At 44.0% G+C, this 23,848-nt stretch overlaps 1 protein-coding gene across 5 annotated transcripts in view; it reads left to right on the forward strand.

Moving 5' to 3' along the window:
- The window catches only part of LOC120732873 (DNA-binding protein SATB1), a 60,959-nt gene that overhangs the window by 24,758 nt on the left and 12,353 nt on the right, over positions 1 to 23,848 (forward strand). For all 5 annotated transcript variants that reach the window (XM_040030752.1, XM_040030751.1, XM_040030748.1 and 2 more), the window contains exons 6-11: positions 3,796 to 3,907; positions 4,991 to 5,068; positions 7,962 to 8,461; positions 10,676 to 10,888; positions 13,906 to 13,977; positions 14,428 to 14,583. In XM_040030752.1, the coding sequence (XP_039886686.1) occupies positions 3,796 to 3,907; positions 4,991 to 5,068; positions 7,962 to 8,461; positions 10,676 to 10,888; positions 13,906 to 13,977; positions 14,428 to 14,583 (1,131 nt within the window). The remainder of the gene's footprint in view (positions 1 to 3,795; positions 3,908 to 4,990; positions 5,069 to 7,961; positions 8,462 to 10,675; positions 10,889 to 13,905; positions 13,978 to 14,427; positions 14,584 to 23,848) is intronic.

The following is a 23,848-nucleotide window of genomic DNA, read 5'->3' on the forward strand; positions in this document are numbered from 1 at the left end:
GTCACCGCCTGTGTGCAGTCTCATGAGAAGGTGAGAAGCCAGGAAGCATTTGGCCCACCCGCTGAGATTTCTGAGTTGACAGGAAAAAAAAGGAGAGAGAAATGAGTGGGAGGAGAAAGGGGCGTTGCAGGAGGGAGCAGAAGATTGGCACCTTTTTAGGATTAGTGTTTCCTTGATATTCTTCTGCGTAATCCCAGACCGAAAAGAGAGGTTAACAGATGAGAGAATCGCAGCGAGTGAGTGAAAGAGAATTAGCCCACCTCTGAACAGGGCTCTGAAGAGAGACAGGGGTGGGGGGTAGAGGAGGAGGGGGAGCAAAGCAGCGAGGGGAGGGCGGTGGGGCGTTATTTTGTGAAATGCTTCTTTTGTCCGGGGCCTTGTCAAACATTTAGTTTCATTCTTTTGTAGCGGAGAGTCATGCTTTGTGTGTTCGGCCTACAAATGGCTCGAGGAAACTCAAGAGAATGCAGTGTTCACTAATGCCCGTTGTCATTCGGCTACAGGAACTGTTTCTGACCCGTGCGAAATACGAAGCACGCTTCAGGATTCACAGTTCATAGCTGGGAGAGGCATCTGCAAAATACAACTTCTCCCTCAATCAGGCTGATTTTGTTTTCTGAGGTTGCTACCAAGCTTAGCATCCCCCTTGCCCATATTCTCAGAAACTATGGCAACAAATGAGATTTCCCCCCCACGTCCCCCACCATCGCCACCACCTCACCCCACTCTTTCCCATTGCCACCACTACCTCTTCTTGCCCACCCCCTGTTCACTCTCGCTGGGCGGCCCCTGATGCACCAGCTGCTGCGTTGTGTAGCAGCAAATAGTCATCAAAATGCCATCTTTTGCAGGCCTTCACCACCTCGGCTGCCACAGGCATAACCTGGCTGCCAGTGCGTGTGTGTGTGTTAGAATGAAGGAAGGGGAGGGGTCATCCCAGTTGAGGTGGATATGTGCCATAATTGAGCTCTGTTAGATGTTGGCGAGAGACGAGGCGCAGTGTTGCAAATGGGATGCGCTTTTTCCCCCAGCTGATTCAAGACATCAGGCTAAGTTGGAATGCGTGTTGGTGTTTAATTGTGTATGTGCTTGTGTGAGTTTGTGTAACAGCACCATGTGTGTTTGTCTGCAGGGGTTGTACTCTGTATGTGTGTGTGTGTGTGTTTGCCAGTGTGTATATACCACACTCTAACACTAGCAGCTGGGTGCCTACAGTACCTGCCTGCTGCACTGCTATTTTCTTACACACACACACACACACTCTTTCCTCGCTCTTCCTGTCTCCCATGTTGGGGAGTGGAATAGATGTTGGGGACCGATAGTAGCCCAGTGCCACTTCCTGGTCTTGCTGATAAGCTCTCTGTGCTGCAGATGGCTATCACTTAAAGGGTCCACACACATGCTCATGCACAGAGACACACCCGCAAACTCTCACACACACACAAACGCAGTCATGCTACCTGTTGACAAGCCCTAGCACAGCCCTCCCGCTGGCACCGCAGTGGCAGCAGAGGCTCTGGTTATCTGCTTGATTTCACTTAGTGCGTATGCATGTGTGTGTGACAGAGCGGTGGGGAGAGGGAGAGAATAGGTGTGTGTGTGTGTTGTTTCGTTCTCACATACACGCAGGGCCCCCTGTGAGAGGTAGAGTGATGTATTGAGGGAGAGGGCTGATTAATGAGGAGCGTTTATTAGAACATCTGTGTCAAAGATGGCGGAGAAAGAGGGAGCGAGAGAGATAGGGGAGAAAGACGGGAAGTGAGGGAGAAAAAAGCACACCGTCTTTTGCAGGCCTCCTGTTTGTTGCCTGGAGCCGCCTAAGCCCAGATATACTGTAAATAAAAGATGCCAGGCTGGAGGAGAGGAGTTCATTATCCCCCTGACTTAAAGGCGAATTCTTCTTACGTTAAATACGTGGTTTGCAGACGGATCTTTGGGTGGGGACGTGGAGTTGGAGAGAGACTGTCAATGTAGGACCAGAGAATTTTGAACTTGCAGCTACTATTTCCTAATACCAGTATTGTATAAAAATAAAAATGAGTCAGTTCATGCATAAAAGTGTGACCCATTAAACCGAACCTGAACTCCGTCAGCGCTTCCGCTGAATGAAGGCTTTTCAATATATTGATAAAAGACTGCTTTGTTGTAGCGTACAAGTCCAAATGCAGACCTTTTCACCCTCCTGTTTTTCATCATGCCGGGATGATGCACCGCAGCATGGTTGGCACAAGTTCTCACCCAGCTGCACGAATGTGACTCGCCTCAGCTGCCTGAATTTGCCTTTAAAGAAAAAGAAAGAAAGAAATATTAATAATAATAAGCAGCTGAATGTTGAACTTGACTCCACCTGGTACAAGCAGGTATAGTAGTAATTGTGTGTGTGATAGTTGGTGTCTTTTGTCATTTCCATGACACAAAATTCGATGTCTTCCTAAACATGTAATTGCTTCTTTTCCAACCTCGGCTGGGTTTTAATATTACTGAACCAAGACTTGGCTAGCGCAGAGCTCTAGCTTTTATAACGTCTCCTGTGTGGTATTCTCTGTCTCAAACAGAGGAATGGAAAATATTCCTCATGTAAATCTTTTAGGAGGAAGCTGGTTAAAATTGTGCCTTACCTGCTGCTTTTTTTTTTTTTTTTTAACAAAAGGAACCTGTGTCTGTCTTGTTTCTTTTGGGTGGCTCGTTCCTGCCATGTCTAAAGTTTTCGGTGCGTCACACTTAGCTGCAGCGCTGCTGTATAAGGTGCGGCGTACGGCTTTAATCCGGAGGTCAGGAGTTCAGAGTTTGATCGACCTTTTTGATGGCACAGCTGTCACCCTTTAACCTCCTTTTGTGGTGAAAAGCTGGAGCCAGAGAACCAGAATCATCCTGTGGCTGTTCATTTCTGCTCACACTGCCATGCTACTCTGCCAGAAGGTTCCCCCCACCATCCTCCAAGCGCATATATTATAGAAAATGATAAAGATGGCATACCTATAATTTGAAAACAGATGGTTTGGTTCTTTTGAATATTTATAACAATCAAAAACAATTTCTCCTGTGCCAACCTCGCTATTCACCCGGAGGCCGGCAAGGTGTTAAAACATTCATTTTAATGAAACTGGATGGGAAAGAGGAAAAAAAAACCAGCTCTTTGTTTTTCCCAGGCGAAGGAGAGCGGTTGAAGTAAATGTTGAGAGGGCAAAGAGGCGACTGTATAGGGGGGAGATGGGAGCACGTACGCATCGGAGAACGACATGCTCGGTGCGGCCCCCAATCTGCTCGAAGTCGTTGTCTTTAACAGATTGTATAAATAAAGAGCCGCAAAATAAAAGAGGTTTATCTGTTTACATCGCCGAGCTCCCCAGGTGCTGATATTCAATAAGCAGCTATCTTCTTTTCCTTTCAAAGGTAAATATCTTTCCCACCGCATGCTCATGGAGTGAGCAGATGTAGAGCTCAGGTGACCTTATAAGTGACCCAAAAAGTTCAGACAAACTCATCGGCATTTGATAAAAAAAAAATAAAAGTAATTGATTAATTAATAAGAGATAAATCCCCTTCTTTGGTTTAATTTGTTTTACCTGTAGAAGAAAACAATCTCAGATTTCTGCATGTCTGATACTTTTCAGTTAGCTTTTTTCCCCTGGTGCTGGGTTTTACTCGATCCCTATATTTTATTTGTTTTGACAAGCTACAGTGTTACTGCATGTTTCACAAGCTTTACTATTATGTCTGCATTTTCCACAATGAGAATCTAAAGTCTCTCTCTCGTTTTCTCTCCCTCTCCCTCAATCAATCTCTCTCTTTCAGAGTATGATTTCCTCCATTGTGAACAGCACTTACTATGCAAATGTGTCGGCGGCGAAGTGTCAGGAATTTGGGCGCTGGTATAAACATTTCAAGAAGACAAAAGATATGATGGGTAAGCAAAACGGAGGGGCGCAAAGTATGGCGCTCACACTTTTGTCTCTTTGCACACACATTCTCTCACACACACACACACACACACACACCAGTCACCATTGCAATATGTTCCCTAACCAACCGTCTCTTTGTCTTCCTGCTGTTGCATGAAGCAGAAATACATTTTTATTTTGTTGTCTAATAATTTAAGCTCACTGCAGGCAGTGTTACAGTTACACACAGTGTTAACTTTGCTTTATCCATTATTGCTTTAACTAACACTAATGCAAGAGCCAAAGTGACCCAAGATGTTTTGTTTTTTGTTTGTGTGTGTGTGAGTGAACAAAAGGCAAGTATGACTTCAGCCGGCCTAGTCTAAAATTCAATTAGATTTTCTTATCAAACTTCTACCAACACATGCTTTATATAATCTCAGAAAAATCCCCTTTGACCTGCCAGGAAATGAGGTTATATAATAGCAGTAGCACCCAAGCTGCAGATAGCACGCCGATATATTTTTATGTCTTTTGATTCAGCAGAACAGCGCTCTGTTGTGAGCTGGTTTAATGCTGAGATATTAGCTTTACCAATCTGTTGAACATTATCTTTTTTCTTTACCAGTGTGCTGCTGCTGCTGCTCGCAGTGATGATAGACACAGATATTATATCAAAATGTTTTCACAGCCTTCCATGCAAATAGTGTGTTGTGATCATATCTTATCTGATGTTTTTTTTTTCCCTCCATCAGTTAAAGTAGCAACATACACTGGGAACTTTATTTACTCGAGACCTGCTGTACTTTAGTACTCTCTTGCATACACCTACACATTTTCTGTCACAGTTGTTTTCTTTTTGGTTTTATGTTCCTTAAAAGTGGAAGCGCTGCAGCTGCCAGTCCGGCCTCAGTTTTAAATGCTGATATTTTAAATGTCATATTTCTGCTTAGCTGGAGTGGGAGAGACAAATTGTAGAAAGCCTTAACCCTGTCTTTCTTTCCTCACAACTCTGCAATGTGTGTGTGTGTGTGTGTGTGTGTGTGTGTGTGTGTGTGTGTGTGTGTGTGTGTGCGTGCGTGTGCGTGCCTCGCTATTTGACTATTCAGGCATGCGTCAACCCTCCCAGCTGGAGGGGTACCTGGGGACGTGTGTCCTCCGTGAGAGCCCGCGTGCCAATGCACTAGGTATGTTGCAACATGGGCGCACACACAAATACTCACAGACACACACTGTAGAGGACTTTGCTTTGGCATTAATTAATTGTGCGGAAACTCAGTATAGCATTACTTACGGTGATGTCAAACCTGATCCTTACAGCCTTTCTCCTTGTTTGTACCTGTTTCTTGTAATGAGATTATACAGATTAATACACAAAGATAAACACACAGTCACTTTTTGAGAAACTTTCCTTTATACTCAGACTGTGACCTTAACTGCCGTTAACAACCAGACTTTCCAAAAACTGAATCACAATTATAATCTTGATCCAAAAACCAACAACAGTCATTTTAAAGTCACAATTAAAACAAAAAAAAAATCGCTCTGTTAACTTTAACCCACAGGCTACACGTGGAAATCTCCATCTCAGTCACAACTAAACTTAGAGTTCCTTTACAATTTGAGAATCAATCTAAATGATTTATGCTTGTCTTTTAAAAAAAAGCAATAATTACTACACAGTTGTGTTTTTTCTTTGTATGATACTCTCTGAGGACTTCGAATCCTGATAAGAACCTAACCACAGATGTGTACGCACACAGAGAAGCAGCGATAGCATCTCAGGATGTACTCGTACACACTCAGATAAACTCACACGCGCGCACGCCATGTTAGCCAAACCTCAGAAGCAAAAACTTTGGCACATGAGCCTCAGGTGCCCACCACATGCCCGTGGCAAAACCTCCTGCCCCAGTCCAACCTCAGTATTTATGATGGGCTGTTGTATGTGGCCACAAATGGCAGCAAGAGAAAAAACACTGGTGAACTGCCAAGCATGAAGGCTGCGAGAGAGAGAGGGGCGGGGGGGCACAGCAACCCTTTGTGTTTTGAAAGCAGTGTCTTATGTGACTCTAAATTCACTTCAGCACATCATGTTCAGTGAGTAGCTTTAGCCTGAAGTCAAGGGGAACAAGTACCTGGTCACAGGTACTCTCTGTCAGCTGAAGTGGGTGCCAGCGAGTGAGCGCAGGGAAGGAAACAGGAGCAGGAGTTGGGTCAGTGTCTCTCTCTCTTTCTCGTTCCCTCTTTCTCTCGCTCTCTCTCTCACTCCCAGTCACAAACACACACTCCCTCCCTCCCTCAGCCCACATCCCATTCCCATTGTGTGTTTAATCCGGGGCTCTTTTGTGGCAGGATTCCACACGAGGACTCCCGCTTCTGTGGCAGCCTTTTTCTCCCAGGGCCTGCCATGCTCTTCTGTCACCCCTTCTCTTTTCAATTTGCATGGAAATGCCTCCATGTGCCTGTGTGTTTGTGTGTTGCGAGTATGCCCCCCAGCAGTCTGTGTGAGCGAGCATATGCACACTACGCACATACACACATTCACATATGAGTGAAAAGGCACACCATACCATCAGAGCCAGGGAATGCCAGGGATTATGGAAAGAGATGTGATTATTACCAAGATTTTTATTTTTTGTTGTCCCCCCCCCCCCCTCCACATCATTTGTTTTCGACAAACACTCAATAGACCCGTCTTGGCCGGGTGTTTTGTGCTTGCTGACAGTTAAGAAACAGGCAGCTCAAACACACGATTATTGTGGGTATTTTTGGAAAACATCCATGCACTTAATCTTTCATCTGCTGAAAAATTCAGCTTGTTGAAGACCCCCCCCCCCCCCCAAACCACCCCTTCCCTTAACAGCAATTTATGCTTTTCACATTCTCATACGATGCTTTTCTGTGGGATGTGGAGGCCGCAGCACACTTCTGAGGTGTTAATGTTGCCATCCGTATGAATTCTTAAATACTGCCCCCTCACTCACTCGGCATAGTACATGCAAAGAGCCTCAGCATATGTGAATTCCTTAAAGAGAGGCGGTAACCTGAAAACATTCAGCTGCTCCAAATGCTCATTCACTTCGTTGTGGGTAGCACTTTAAATGTTAAATCATTGTTTTCATCCTCTAAGCACATAATTTAAACCTGTCTTAAAATATTCCCCAGCAGCCATTATGGACTTAAAGATTCCCAAAGCAAGAGATGCTGCAAAAATCTCCAAAATGCCATTAAATGACGGCACATAGAATTTTTTTTTTCTCACAGACAGTTCGAGTCAAAACCGTTTCAGTATTTCAAACAGGGCAGTTCCTCAGGTTACTCGTTCTGTCCTCCAATGTACCCCTCCTTTCTCTCTTCGCTGTTCCAAACATTTTATATTTAAACCATCCTCCCCTAAATATGTCATATTGGCTAGCTTGTGTTCCTTATTTTAGAATTAAGGATGCAAAGAGAGAATCAGATTTAGCTGTATTGCTTCTGCCTCTGTGCATGCACATACACACAAACACGCACATATCATTTCTGTACCTACACACACACACACACAAGAATTTTTTTTTTCACATGATGAGGCCACAGACATTCTGTGCTTAATTTCGAAGGCATGGTTAGTGGAAGACACAGGTCAAACACAATGAGGCTCTTTTATCTGCGTTTCCATCTTTTTCGTTTTTCTCTTTTTTTTACCCGGTCATTGGTCAGGGAGGAAGAGGCCAGTGGAGAGTTCTGGTTAGGGGGAAGATTCTAACCTCCCGTTGCTTTTCGTTGGTTTCTTAGATATGTGCGAGCTTCACAAATGAATTCCCTTCTCATATAATGTAAACAGGAATGTAAGCTGACATGCTTAGATTGACTCGAGGCAAACATTTGATCTGATGCAGGCCGGGTCTGTTTCATTTCTTCTGATTAGAGAGTATGACTATGGTGCCATTAAACTGATGTTCGTGATTGTTAGATGGCTATCTGCTAGTTTTTCTTTTTACGTCATTCTCCGCGCCTGTTTTTTCCTCCTCTGTTTTCTTTGTGGAATTTAAGCCAATCATTTGTTCGTGTCTATTTTTCTTTGTCTTTCTCCAGCGGAAATGGACGGCCTGTCCGACCTCTCCCCACCTGGCTCTAACCACAACCACAACCACCTGAGTTTTTCCCAGCAGCAGCAGCCGATCCCCGGCAGCACAGCGGAGCAGACTCCTTCGTCGCCGGTGCCGCCGCTGCCTCATGCTCCGCCGCCGCACGGTGGTCAAACGGGAGGCCGACAGCCCCAGCTCCCCGGTCTGCATCACCCGGGCTTGGTGTCCACACCCATCAGTCCCCAGCTGGTCAACCAGCAGCTTGTGATGGCACAGATCCTCAACCAGCAGTATGCAGTGAACCGGCTGCTGGCGCAGCAATCCCTGTCGCAGCAGTACCTCAACCACCCACCTGTCAACCGCAGCTCCCACACCAAGCCTCTGGAGCCACAGGTGGCATCGAACACAGAGGTTTCCTCTGAGATTTACCAGTGGGTGAGGGACGAGCTAAAACGGGCCGGCATCTCACAGGCTGTCTTTGCCCGTGTGGCCTTCAACAGAACACAGGTGAGGAGATCGAATTGTAACAGAACTGACCTCAATCAGTGGGTTATATTTAAACTGGAAGAAAATTATAAAAAAACATACTGCATCTGCCTACATCATACAGTCTTCATTCGTTTTTTTATCAATACTGTGTATATTCAGATGTTAATAAAGTATTTAAAATATGGAAAAGGTACCTTTACATCCCCTTAAAGTTCTTTAGTTGTAAAATCAAGTGGCACCGGTGAAATTCAGCCAAATACTCCCAACCAAAATCAAACCAAAAACATCAGCTTTTATCTCCCGTAGTAACACATCAAGTGTATATCTTACAACAACATCCTGTTTGAAAAGGAAGCGTATCACATTATCATTTCTACAATTTCACGAGATCTCTCTCGCTATGAAATGTTAGGAAAGGCTTCTGTATGAATCCACTGCTTATTCATAATTCTCACACACTCCAGTAGTCTAGCACCTCTGCTTCACTTGAAGACAGCTGGCAGGCTGCCATGTGAAAGACCCAGGTTCGGTCATGGCATCCGTTCTCTCTCTGCCAAAAATATGTGGTTTCACTGCAGCGTCAGAGGCCTAACAGACATATCAACAGACACACAGATGGCAGCGTTAAAGCCTTAAGACGTACTATCTGTGTTGGGGGGGTTGACAACAAACCTCATTACCTCTCCATTTTCTTTGAAGTTCTATATGTGAAAAAGAAAAGGGGGGAAAAAGAGCGATAAGGATCTGTTGGAGTTAGAACGTACAGCAACAAAAATTATGTGAGTGTTTGTGTTACTTACTCAGACAGTGGTGGTTTTGTGCAGCATGGCAGGCTCCCACACAAATAGAGCCTTATCGGTGGCTGATGTTAGGAATTAGTCCAACGTGCCTTCGGAGGATTATTTATTAGGTTTGTGTTTCTTCACAAAGTCTGCATTAATAAAAGGACAGGGGAGGGAGGTGTTGATTAGCAGGGTGAAGAGGCCTCTGTCAGTGCAGGAGGTGGATCAAAGGAGCAGAGGTCGCTTTTTTTTAATGGGGTGGAAACTACTCAACCTAAAGAGACAGATAGAAATGGTTGATGGTGAAAACTGATAAGCATGTTCACACTGAAGAATGCAAACAGACACACAGAGTTCAAGCATAAAAAGGATATACTGCTAATCTGTCCTCTGACAATGTGTATCCATCAAGTACACAGTCACACCAATAAAAATGGGTGGTTTGTTCACACATGTCTGCATACCACAGACCTGCATATTTTAAACATGACATATATGGCTGCATATATTTTAATAGTCACCGAAGAAACACCGCCAACCGCATATTGCAGTTCTGATCATTAGCCCGAGAGGACTCGAATGCTTTAAAAATAAATAAATAAAAGCACAAATCTGTTTTTCCCATCACTTTGTTTTATTACCAAATCACACGTATTGATGGTGAGAGAAGCGGAGCGATGGTTTGCACAGTGTGTGGCCAAGAGCTGATGAAAAGGCCCAATCACACGTCTCTGATAATGGAGTCATCGCCGTCTCATAATGATGGAATTGAGCGCTATTGAAAAGTAAACAGAGGATACACTGATTGCCCGCTGAACAAGACAAGATGTTTCAGGCGAGTAGCTCCGCTCTTATCCAAAGCAGTACACGACTCAAAGAATATGTCCAAGATGTGCTAAATACCACCCATGTGCGATGGGTTCAGAGGCCACACACAAGTTTCAGTAAAGTGGGGTTTTTTTCCCGTCATCTCCACAAATGATCATGGATGAAGTGCTTTAGACTGACAGAACAGTATTGTTGTACTTCCAGACAAAAGCCCTGCAGAGAGTCATGAGGATATGATGGGATGATTTTATAACATTAATAATGGACTGCTCTCTGTAGACAAAGCTCCTGCAAGTCTGTGAGAGGTGGAGACTCTCATATAATCAGTTGACTCAGAAAAGAAAGCGTGTGTGAGAGCGTCACAGCTCCATTGTCATTAGAGTCTCCATTTACACTTTACTGTCTTACTTAAGAACCCTCTAATGTGATTATTCTCCTTATTGGTTACCACCGTGACCCCTGCTTCACATCTATTTCCCGCTCTGGGAGCCTCTTACTCTCTCTTCCTCTTTCACTCTTCTTTGATGCTGCTCTCCGTCCACTGCTCTTTTGGCACCTTCTCGTTTCTTTTTGTTTTTTTTTTTTTTTAAATATATATACTAAATGTGGTTTCATCATGTAGGGCTTACTGTCTGAGATCCTGCGTAAGGAGGAAGATCCCAAGACGGCGTCCCAGTCGCTACTGGTCAACCTGCGCGCCATGCAGAACTTCCTGCAGCTGCCGGAGGCCGAACGTGACCGCATCTATCAGGAGGAGCGGGAGCGCAGCCTCACGGCCGCCTCTGCAATGGGCTCCGCTCCGCTCATCAGCACCCCATCCAGCCGACCTGTACAGGTAAATTATTGTTTCTGTGGATGCTCTTCTGTGGTTATACAGCATGTTGTAATAACCTAAAAAAAAACGTGCTTAAGTAGAACAGGCCCCTGCTGCTTATAGTGGATGCTGGGGTGGTGGATGGGTTCAACCAGCAGACACACATGCAAAGTTATGGAGCTTAAATACGCCGCCAAATTAGGACGGTGAACTTGACATATGATGTGAGATGAGGCTGTGCTCCATTGGTAGCAGAAGTGTGATGGATAAAACACAAAGCATCAGCAGTTGTAGTAAATACTTTGTCAACTTTGGGACCCAAAAATCATGTAGTATTGCCAACCGAACCCAGATGTTTATTGCCATTACCCTGCTTATTAAACTCCACAACTATTCTGTTGTGTGGCCAACTCAAAGAAAACACTTTCTGCTCCGAGTCAGAGTAATCTGAAATGAAGTGACAGTTCTTTAAAGTCCTGTGGCTGACAAAAAGCAAAGAAAATCTACTTTCTACACGGTTATAGTTTTCAGTGTGCACGCAAAACTCAGGGCTGATAAATCTACATTTCTACCCCATAAAACGACATATCTGAAGGGATCTGTTCCTTTGAACTGTTGAGCCAGCTCTGCCGAGATGTTGTTGGTATTTCATGAATGTGTTTACACGCAGTGAGCAACGGGTAAAGGTATGCACGCGTGAGAGCAGGTTGGATTGAGCTGAGAATGTCTGTCCGTCCGTCTTTGTGTTAGGATCACAGACGTGTGAAACAAACCTCGTGACGCGGGCGCTTTTTTAGAGGTGCTGCAAACCACACAAGGTCAAACAAAATGCTATTTCCTTTTTCTTTCTTCTTCAGAAGATTCAGTCAGTTGGTATAAAACATTTGCGCGATGTTAAATATTTATACTGTACAAACACAGGCACCTCATGCACTCATTAGCACACTCTGTTTTCTGGGACAACAACAAGCGTGTGTACAAGAACAACCCCAACACATTGTTTCGTTGCATGCTTCACATTCCCCTCTATTGTATCAGCCTCTCCAGAAACACATGGAACAAATAAAAGTCTGTCAGTGGTAAAGAGAACATACTTTACATTCTTCCTGCATGTAAATGAGTTGTGCATCATCCCCGCCCTCGCCACACAGGTGAGAATGGTGCACAAATGATGGATAATTTTTTGTGCTAATTTTGACCTTTTACCATGCATTAGGCAGCATTAACAGCCCTCCCATTTCAAAAAAATAAAGCTCACTCGGTGATGACAAGCTCTGTGAAAGATCAAACATCGTTTAGTCAGTGCCTCTTTCAAAATCGCTTCGTACCACAGCACAACTTTGTACCCTCGCCGCAAATCAGTGTCCCTCATTTGAAAGGTATGTGGCAACTTTCTACCACTTAAGCCCATTTGAAGTGCGGTCAGCTGCATTTGGGAGGTGAGAGGGCCAGACAAAGGCTTCTTCTGTCCTGTCTCCGGTGAAAATTTGGCTTTTATTTAGGTGCGGAGGAGAGTGAGATAGAAGCCCCAGCCCACCCATCTTAAAAATCAATCTTCCCTCTGAAAAGGCTCAGCGTGGTGGCAGTGGCCGGCTGAAAAGAAAGAGTCGTACTGTGAAGCAGCGGTGCTGAACTTAAAGCAGGACCATTTTGCAGTTCACGGCTCATCTTTACAATCTCAGGCTGTGCCGGCACAGGACGGGAACTCAAAGCAGCAGAGTGAACTATCGCACAGGAATTTATTGATGTAAAAAAAGGAAGATAAAAGAAGGTTTTGGCAAAATAATCTGCTTCTAGTGTTCCTGTTAGTGTCCTTAAAGCCAAGGCAGGAACGTGGAACTATGAAGTGCCTGTTAAGTTCATATCAGGCTTATCTTAGCATATCTGCAGTGAGCTCACAGTGCTGCAGAGGCACATAACGAAACAAAATAAAACAGAAATAAATCTCCAAGGCGGAGAATAAAGGCAGTGGCTACAGCAGGGTGTAGAAAATTCAAATCCTGCTTTCTGATTTTTATTTTCACATCACTCAAAATACTGTTGGCACATCAGTACAATATCTCAAGGCCTAATATGATTCACCTGTATGACTTAAACCAATTGACATTTATCATATAGACCTGTTTTCTGTCCTTCCTCTCACGCGCACACACAGATTTGCACACTCATACACCTGGCCATCTGCCAGCCTCTCCTATGAAGCAATGCGGTGTGAATTTAAGCACATAAATCAGACAGGGTGGCAATTGAGCCTGAGACAGAGGAGGGTTTTTATTGGCCTCATAAAAACAGATGCAGAGGTATGTTTCTCTCACATGTACCGATGGCTCGGCTCGACTCTCCCAAAGCCAGTTAGTGCATGTCTCTGCCTTAACAATTTGCTTGACACGGTACCCTCCTGCTCCCGCTGACAAGCCCGCGTCGAGCTGTCATAAAACAGGATAAAAGGCCCAGAAATTCTCAGACATTCCACTTTCACCACAAATTTCAGAGATTGTTTTTTTAACACATAAAGGAGCTCATATTAGGTGTCTAGACAAATACTTGAATATATATGTTTTTTGATCACCAGTTCCATCGTGAGATGGTAGCTGTTGGTGTTATTATGGTTTATTTGAATGCCATTTACTTGTACCCACACCCAACCCTGTCGATGGTTCCTTTCAAAAAGATTCGTATGGAATGATTCATATGCTAATGGTTCTTGGGTAATGCTTTTATTAGGATACTTGTTACCTTGTCAAAGGATTTTCGTCAAGATGCAACAAGCCGCTGAATGAAGATGATTTGATTTCACTTGACTTACATTTATTTTTTAATCACCGGCTTGACATAAGAATAATAACGTTTCACACAACACATCTAAGTGTTTTTGAGCAAAGTAAGGCTGGCGCTGTGTGTGGGTGAAATCTACACTCGAGCGCGCGGGTGTGTGTATAAGAGTTGGCTGCATGCATGATCATGTGTTCAGACAGATTCCCTTTATTATTATTTTTTCTTATGTGAGCCTGAACAAATATGGTTGTGTTGTGTTCTAGCCCCGAAGGGAAGACTGTAACAGCGTAAGGCCGGAGGATTGGAATCCCCGAATCCCTGTGGGCATTTCACCTGTGAGCAAACAACTTCACCCCTTCACTTCCCCAACCCCAGCACTGCCAACTGAGCAGATACATTCTCATTGAAAATACAAGTCACTCTCATTGACAACAATATTCCTATGTCAGTGCAATTTTAGTGTTTTCTATGTTTATGAAGCTGGAAAGTTATTTTTCAAGCGCGAGGCAAATATTAATTTCTCTGTCTATCAGCGCAAAGTGTTATCAGAAAGTCTGGAACAATAAAGTTAAATTACATTACATTACTCTGTTGCAGTATTTAGTAAACCAACTGTCACACAACACTAATAAAAAAGAAAATCTTCAGACAGAGTAGAGAGTCCAGGTCCACACATGCAATCTAAACCTGCCAAATACAAATAGAATCTTATATCTAACAACATATTAGAGTTTAATAAAACCGGGAAAGCCTTTAAATCAAATGTTTGTTCTTTTTATTACCAGGTTAAACCGTCACCGCTGCCCAGCGAGTGGAACGGCAAGGCAGACAGCTGCATCCTCAACATCAACTCCACCATCTACGATGAGATCCAGCAGGAGATGAAGAGGGCCAAAGTGTCCCAGGCCTTGTTCGCAAAGGTGGCGGCCTCCAAGAGCCAGGTAGTGAAATACACACTAAAGAACTGTCGCAAATTGTCCTCTGTGTTTAGGTGGCATTATTTGTTAATTGGACCGTGCTTTCTAAAGTAGAGCTGTACTGATATGCCATAAATCCAAGCCTGAAAGTCCAGACGGGCATACGTAATTGTCCAATGTCCACACACGTGCAGACACAGCCTTTGTGTTCAAAGCGAGAAATTGAGGACCTTTTGTCTCTGATTGGTGGACTCTGGTGAATTTCCTTCAATGCGTGTGTGCAGGAAAACTGTACATCTCCATCAAAGGTTGGAGACGGCGCATAAGGAAACTTAGCTCAGTGTATCAGTGGAGCGATTTATCGTCATAATGACACATGTCTTCTTTATTGTGGGTTTGGAGTTTAGCAGTCGACACTGTTTCAACACCAAACAAACCTGTTTATATTAGCTCCACTCAGTTAGATGATGATGGGAGCCCCTGTCATCTTCTCACAAAGAGCGCAGAGCTCACACAACACAAGCTTGTGTGTGTTGGAAACAGAGGGTGAAAACATAGCGCCAGTTTAACTCTTTATTAAAAGCAATTAAAAATGTAGCACTGAGGACTTATTATTAAAGGTTTTCGTGTGTCTGTCGCAGGCAGAGTTGGGAAGATTTCCACAATTGTGCTTGATGAAGAAGATGGTGGGGGGGAGAAATAGATCACCAAGGGCGGAATAATCTTGAAATATCTGCAAAGGCTTTATTTTTTTCTTGCTGATTAGGATGATTATAGCCCCAGATAGCTTTGTTTTACCAAATTGCAGTTTGATGCACAAACCACTGTTTTTGTTAAGGAGTTCAAAGACTCCTTGGAAGGATAGAGAAAAGGGGGAGAGTGAGGCGGTCGCAGTATTAACTCGCTCATGTCTCTCTCTTCTCAAATGACGGTTTGTCTGGGAACAGGTTTCCATCATGCTGTCTCCACCTCCCTCCCATCTCTCTGTCTTGCCCCTCTACCTCTCTCGTTCCCCCGATTTCTGCCTCTCTTTCACGTTCCATTCATGGCAGGCGGGTGTGAATGTGAATTGAGCAGCAGATAAGAAGTGTGCTAATTATGCCTCTGAAAAGGGGCCTGGGAGAGCACTTATCTCTGGCTCTATCTCGTAATGGGCGCTCCCCGGGCAGCTGGTCCTCCCCCCTTACTACCCAGCCGGCATTGCCACATCTACCAGCACCGCCAGGCCAGCGGCTGCTCCTCCCCAGCAGCACCCACGTACTCTGAAAATCAGATGCTGGGACCCAGCTTTCCGCTGCAGTTTCCTCAAAAATATTCAAAAAAGAAATTGTCAATATATATATTTTTTTAATTTAAAGCAGGACAGTGGGTTCATTGTTTTAGTTTCATGCTCTGGGCAGACAGTTCAAGCATTTTTATCTTACTATCCTCAATGCCAGCATCGCAGTCTGGATAAAAAAGGGTTTCCTTTCCCTCACTGCTGTGTATAGTATCACTGTCATACACAAAAGTAAATAAATATGGCACTTTGTGTAGGCAACCGCAGGGCTGCAATGATATGTTAAATGATAGATTAGCTAGTTTTCTCGTCAAGCAATGAGTCAATCATTTTTGTCAGGTCTCGTTGTAAAGACTTGCGGAAAGAGTTAATCACCACAACTGAAATTTACAGACGTCCCTAAACACCTCGCAAACAGGCAAACGGCTATGAAAGGTGATACACAGATATAGCGTTACTGTATTGAATAGAAGATGCCTATAAGGATACAATTACTTAACACAAACCATATGGAGCAAGTCTGAGCAGCAGAGCTAATGCTCACTGAGCCAGTTGGTAACTAATCAAATGTAATCTCGCCCTGTATTAATCACTTCCTCTGACATGCAGATAAGGAACAAAGTTGTATTTAGTGAGAACCTTTATTACCATCTTTGTACTCAATTTTACTGCAGTTTTTCGTACAGATTGAAAGTATCCTTGTGGCTGGGAGTGATGAAGCTGCAGTTTACCAATATTCTCTAAATGCCTCACAGACAGGCGATCGGTAGATGTGAAAGTGTAATAGAAGGCAGCTCTTAGTCAAAATACAAAGACTTGACACTGCACTAAAGCAGGTCTCTAGCAATACACCCGAAGCAGGTGAACAATTGTCAAGAAATGAGAACAAACCATCCCGCTACCCACACTCACACACACACACACACACAAGCCCGTTCAGCTATCTTAGTGAGGACCTTCATTGACATAATGGTTTCCCTAGCCCCTTACCCTAACCATTAAAAATGAATGCCTAACCCTAAACCTAACCATAACCTAATTGTAATCCTGACACTAAAAATACATTTTGAGCCTCAAACTTGTGAGGACCGGTGTGTGTGTCCTCACAAGTGGCTGTTGGTTCTCACAAGTATAGTAGAATGCAGATTTCGGTCCTCACAAAGATAGCTAGACAGGAACACACACACAGATTCCTAAATAGATAAGAACCAAGCAGACGTCCTGTTCTCTTCCTCAGTGCGTCACCTTGGTTCCTGGGAAATTATGACGGCCATATTTTTCAAAAGATTGTTGCCGATTTAACAAAACCAAGTGATTAGCCAATATAATAGATTAATAGATTAACGATGAAAATATTAGTAGATTTTGAACTATTAAACATGAAATATCATATCCAGTAAAAGTGTGCTGCCTTTATGCTAACTGATAAAAGATGGCACTTGGTTTTATTTTAACCAGAAAAAATCATTTTAAAATGTGGTGGTTTGTTGTAGAACACATACCCACAATATGCTCGTTAGTGACTAGCAGTGATTTGTTTTCTCTTTAGTCATACTACATATTATTGGCTACATTGGTTACTCATTTTTAAAAGAGGTGTTGCTTTAAAAACATTTTTTAGGTTTTTAAAATGCTAGTATTGTCTAAATCAGTGAGAGGAACAGCTTGAATGTATCCATTTATAATGTTCAAAATCATCACTTAAGCTTAGGTCAAGAGAGGTTTGCAGCCTTGCAGGGGAAAAAAAATAACCATCCGAGCCGTGGGTAGAGCACCATGCCAGCAGAGACTGCTGGTACTGTGGTTGGTGATGAGGATGGAGGATGGGCTAGACTGGCAGGATGCCCATATGGGGTCCAGGGAAATAATCATGGGGGGAGGGGAAGGAAGAGGCCTCATCACTGAAACTGGCACTGTCCTGTCTGCTTGGTTTGCATTTCAAACTCTGCCTGTTCAGCTCAGCTTAGGGTTTCCCAGTATGTTTACATAAGCACGGGACCAGGTGACTGGGACACATGCGGGTAGGTGCACACCACTTGGTGTATTTAGAGTATCTGAGACAGCCGAGAAGATGAGAACAGATCTGACAATCTTTAAGGAGAGAAAGATGGGAGATGGTGACCTGACGGAGGCCACGGGCAGCAATACTTTGAGTAGAAAAGTTAACCCGAGCCTGCTCATTGGTTCACGCTCCACTGAGCGTGCGGTTAGGTGTGGAGCATGTACTGTGTGTTTTTCTGAGGAGGCACATTGAATGCGTGGACCAGTGCATGTATACTCCAGTGTGCATATTTATGTCGGCTGGTGTTTGGGGAGTTTTTGGAACGCAGCCATTCTGTCCTCTCTTAGGGCTCGTAACCACTGAAGGCCTCTGCCAGTCCTCACCCTCCACATGCACATATTCAACGTTGCGTTTCAATCACTCTTTTACTGCCACATATTCAGAGTAGTAACTATAGAGCAGTGACTCTAACCCGAGCCATAATACTTTATCAGATTAATGTTTGCTATTTACTTGAAGTCAGAGCATTCATTTTTTTAAGCATTCCACAAAGCCATTCTGATTTATTGGGATACATATTGTGTTTACTCTTTGATAAAATCGAAATCATTATTCATGATCCGTTCCTCAATGATTCAGACTGATCGAACGCTCCAAGAATGCTCCATCTCCATTTAGCTTCAGGAGATGTCAGACTTGGAGAAAACAACTGCGCGCTGCTGGTTCAAATCCAGCGTCGACACTGCCAGAAGTTGTGCTATTTGCCAAACGGCCCATTTCATTTTAGCCTGCAGAGGTGCAAGCTATGATCTGGATAGCCTGGAGTTGATGTCAACATTATTAACTGGCTCAGTAGGGCTAGTGCACTATCTAGCAAGCTGCAGTGCTTTGTTTTCATTCATGTTAACAGGGGAGGCTTGCTGTGTTGGCTAGCCTGACGGAGAGGGCAGCTAATATTCAGCTGAGCGATGGGAGGTCGGCTGAGGGTGGGGTGGAGCGGATCGGGGGCATTCCTTTGACACGACTTTTATGTCTAAACATTCCCAACACTTCCTGAGAGGAACTGTGCGGTGGATGGAATCAGAGTCCCTGCTGTCATAAAACAAGCACCCTGGGAGCCCTGCGCACTGCGGGGCTCAAAGCCCTCCGACTCCTCAATGGCCAGTGGAGTACAGAACGCAGTCAACACCACAAACGGCGCCCTCCCTCCCCATCTCTCTTTCTCTTTCTGTCTCCCTCTCTCACTCGCTCATTCTCCCCTGGAAGAGGCTACGCTAATTAGCCAGGCTCTAATGAGACAGAATGGCACTGATCTGGTCCGCCGCTGCGCCACCGGGGGGGCCGAGCAGGGGGGCTGGTGCAGTAGGGGAGAGAGAGGGGGGGGAGGTTGGTGTATGCCATCTGTCACCCTGCACCCGCCTGGCACGGCAGTCCCTGGAGTGGAGGAGGGGAGTGGTGGGGGGCCGGTGATGGCGGGGAGTGAGTGCCTCGTTGGTCTAAGGATATGGACTATTGGGTGAAGGTGGGTGGCGGCGGCGGGTGGGGATACTGATAGGAGGAAGGGAGGGTGACCGCATAACTGTGACTGCTTCATGTTTCCAAAGTTGCTAATTTCCTGTTACGGGTAGAATCCGCTTAGTGGTTTTACATGTTTTATATGGACATGAAAGCTTTTCTTAGCTTTAATCTCAGCCAACTATACCAAACCAGACACACACATGCAGCTCTGCTCCATCCAGTGGCTGCTTTACAAGAGGGGCAGATGGCTGACCTTTTCGGTGTCTCTGTCTAGATTGTGACCGTTCAGAGGTTTGTCTGTGGTGAGGAGCTGCTCGGGGTCGGAATATTAAAAGTCGCGTTTTGCATGAAAATCGGTGGCATCCATAGATCGTCAGAATCGACAGTGAAGATGTTACACTGGTACTTGTTACAGTTTTGCATCGCTTCCCACAAGTTTGACTTTTACTGTTACAGCAGTGCTGGCATCAAGTCTTAATTTTTGTTTGTGTGCTTCTCCTCACCTCTCTCTCTCAAATTAGGCAGATCAGAGTGAGCATATCACAGCCACTGGGGATCTAAAAGGGCCGTGACTGTTTATTAATTGATTTATTTATTTATCTCCCGTGCCTGCTTGGTTATTAGGTTGCCATGGGAAACAGGCTAGGCCAGATCCCCTCCATTATTAAAGACACAATTTCTTGAACTGGAGACCCAGCTGTCTGAATAATTAATTTAGTGAACGAATTATCTTGCAAACGGTAAGTCTTCCCCTCCCTCTGAAATGAGCCTTTCTCTTATTGTTTAATGGACAGTGGAATTCCCACCAGCCTGTTTTCTGAGCCCTCCTCCTCTTAGTGGGAGCACGGGGTCTCACTGAGCATGCTCAGAGCACTTTGTGTCTCTCCTGCCATCTCTCTCACTTACGCCTTACGTGCCACCTCTCACCCCATCTGTCTCCAACCGCACAACTCCCTCCCCCCTCGTCGCCCACCTCCTTCCCTGCAGTCCAAACTAGGAATCTGCCCCGACTGTCAAGACTCCAAATTGTCTCATCCTCATCACCTCTAGTACATTACTGTATGACAAATGTTTCGTGGAGCACAGCAGCTGTTAGCCAGTTCGCTACATAACTGAAGTAGCACTAGAGCTCTCTCGATAAAGAAGCCTAACCGATGCTTATTCTGTCACACAGCTCACATCACTAGTTCTCACTGTTTTCTGGCTTGTTAGAAAAAGTTACTCCTATTCCACTGACAGGCACAGGGTTTTGCTAGCTTTTTCTTTCCTGCAAATGTTAGCAAGCTAACCCACTCCCACTGTCTCCACTTCTCCTGACAGACCACACAGGGCTTGTTCTGAGGCCCATTCTCGCTAATCTGATCAGGCAGGCAAATACGCCGGGAAAAGCGCTTTAATGATCCCCCTAATTACCTCAAGTCAATACCAACTGTATTATTAGACTCGGGGAAAATATTCCATTAGGGTGCCCCCCGTGGGAGTCCCCCCTGTGCGCGCTGATGTCACGCGCTGCGCGCCCCCTACGCTTGTAATTAATTTTATTTACACACGCAGGAATGCACAAGGTCGCACCTGCAGCCCGGAGCCGCCCGACTCGGCCCGCCTAATCAGATCTGTCATAATTACCATTCTGCATGCTTCTGACACACGCCGGGAAATATTTCAATTTAACTACAGCCACTAGCTCCGGCAGATGCAGCGTGAGAGAGAGAGAGAGTGTGTATCTGTGCTAGTGTGCGTGCATACAGAGTGTGAGAGAGGGGGAATTGCACGGGGAGATATTAGGACCTATCTAAGTCCTCATCCTGCTTACGTTCACTTGGTTTTGCTAGCATTATTTGTTCTCCTCTCTGTCTTTCAAAATCTCCTCTCTGTCTCTTTGCTTCCTCTGAGGATGACTGCCTCTCACTACTAATCACTTTATCCACATTGAATTCTATTAGTAGGTAAATTTACAATATACTGCATGAACTGAGCCTGACGAAGGGCTTCCAGCCATGTTTCACAGAGACATTTGAGGTTTTTCAGCTATTTTCTCAACATTTGAAAATTGTGATTTTATTTTATAAGACAAGTCCCTTCAAATTGAACAGGAAACAAAAAAAAAACATATATCTTTTGTCTGACTTTAAATATTTGATCAGTTTCACTAAAATCTGCAAACTTGTCGACAATTAAGAACACTTATTTAGCTGACATAGACAATTTGCAGGTTCTCTGCTATTTCAATCCCTAATTCAATAAGATCAGTCATGATTTATCAGCTTAATTATGCTTTGATATTAGCAATTAAACCCCAGCTTTGAATTAAATCTCAATCAAGCTCTTATAATTGATGGAATCAGACTCCATGTAGGTGCTTTCTGCGTTTGTAATGTTGCTGCAGTTGTTGATTATCTGCAGTTCATCTTCGATGTGTTTGTTGTCTTGTGTGCATTCATCCTCCATCTGCCTCAGCAGTATTGAATAGAAAAGATTATAAACAAGAGGTAAATTTGTGGATGGAGAACAGTGTTTGAACATTCAGTGTGGCTGTGCAGACAGTGCGGATATACAAATATCAGCCCACCACCAGGCTAAACTAGATTATGGTGCAATTTCAACAATACTAATATTTGATACAGAGAGACACGTGTACTGTAGCATCATCAGTGACTCCATTTTCAGCCATTTTGTACACATGAAAAATCTGTGGTGCTTTCCTGGACAAAGAGTCCACTAAAATGTGAAGTTTACCTTCTTAGGAGAGAAAATATATTTCCTGCAAGTGTTTGGTCAGGACTGAGCAAAATATTACAACAGTTTAATTTGTGGATATGCAAATTATAACAATTTTTTTCCTTGGGTTCGGGCAGCGCGTTCATCCTGCAGACAATCAGGATTTTCTGCAGGAGGATGACTGTGGGAAAGTCCCTGGTCGTACAATTGTTACTCTGTTATGTGCAGTTGTGTGTGAAGAACTTTGCTGGAAAAGAATAAAATGTGTGGTTAAAAAAAACGAAACTGTAAGCACACAGATGTTTAATGTGCTCCATTTTTGATGGACTGGTCATTTGCCTTTGGTTATTCTTTATGCTCCATCTGCCTCTATTTGGTTGCTCGAAAATACCCTCAATGCTTTATTGGTTCGGCAGCCATGACGTAAACTGCCACACAGAGCTAGTCGGTATTGTTTCTGGGAAGGAGTGCTGACACAGAGAGAGGGCCATTTCCTGCACAGTCATGCCTCGCCCTCACAATGTGTGTCGCGTTAGCTGTCAGTCTGTTATTGTTGTCAACTTGCTTATTGTATCTGGAGAGGTCGCGACCCCTCTTCAGAAAACGCTCGCTGTTTGGCTAAGACTTCTCCGTGTCACAGCTCGAATTGAGATTACATGTTTGGCATGTATGATTCAGACTGGCGAATCTCTCTCCTAAAGCTCAGCCACTGACATCCTCACAAAAGAAGATAGTAACACAATCTGGCAACCACAATCTGGAAAGCATCCTCTCTGACAAGACATCAGAGTCGTATCAACGAGATTTAATAACTAAAAAAAAATAGAGTTTTAAAGGCAAGTTTCTAAAGATTTAGATGACTCAGTTTTTAATCCTTAAAAGCTTTCCTTAAGAAAGAAGCGTCCGTACTAGAAACTTCATCATTAATTTCTGCAGTCGCAAATCCAGCCATCCTTGGGGTCTGTCTGTCATTTTACAAAGATGGTCGTTTGATCCGTTTGTTTTGTAGTCTGCCTCCTTCATGAGGGCCTAGGACCTGCGTGTGAATTAGAATCAGATGGTGAGGTTATGAAAAATTATGCAGAGGTAAATAAAAATGTGGCTTAACAATAAATTCAACTCTTTGATCACCATCTGGTGAACAGCCTTAGATACGATACAAAGAAGGGGGTATATTATTAGAAAGTAATAAATGCACTGAACGTTCTTCTCTCGATCCATTGGAAATGCCTCACACTTTCAGTGCCGTGTTGTCTTCTGTAGTTAATATCCACTCATGAGTTGCTTAGAGAGGCAAACTAGTGATTTGGCGGGTCCCTAGTTTCTCCAGAATTGATCAGATTTAGTATTGGCTCTTTAGTATTGGCGTGGTCTTTCTCAAAAACTATGCATCAAGACATAAAGTCTAGCCAGAAGCGGCATTATAAATGCAACATAAAGCGGCCTGAAACAGAGCTCAGTAATCTCCTTTTCAGCAACATTGGATACATTAGTATTTTGTCATATAGCAAAGCCATTTCCAGCACAAACCTTCTCTTAAGTAAAAGAAATAATGCAAACACGATTACTTTGCATTACTTTGGATATATGATGAATGCACAGTTCAGTAATCTTTTCCATTCCAGTAGCGAGACAAATTTGTATGTTCAAATCTTGCTAGCAGACATTTTTAGTGCAAATCTTGCCCTTGTCCTGATCATCTGCCTATCACACGGAGAATGAAAGAAAATAAACACGATTACTTTGGCTACATAATAAATTCCCCGCATAAC

Source organism: Simochromis diagramma, unplaced genomic scaffold, assembly GCF_900408965.1.
Source record: "Simochromis diagramma unplaced genomic scaffold, fSimDia1.1 OVJJ01000361.1, whole genome shotgun sequence".
Classification (NCBI taxonomy): domain Eukaryota; kingdom Metazoa; phylum Chordata; class Actinopteri; order Cichliformes; family Cichlidae; genus Simochromis; species Simochromis diagramma.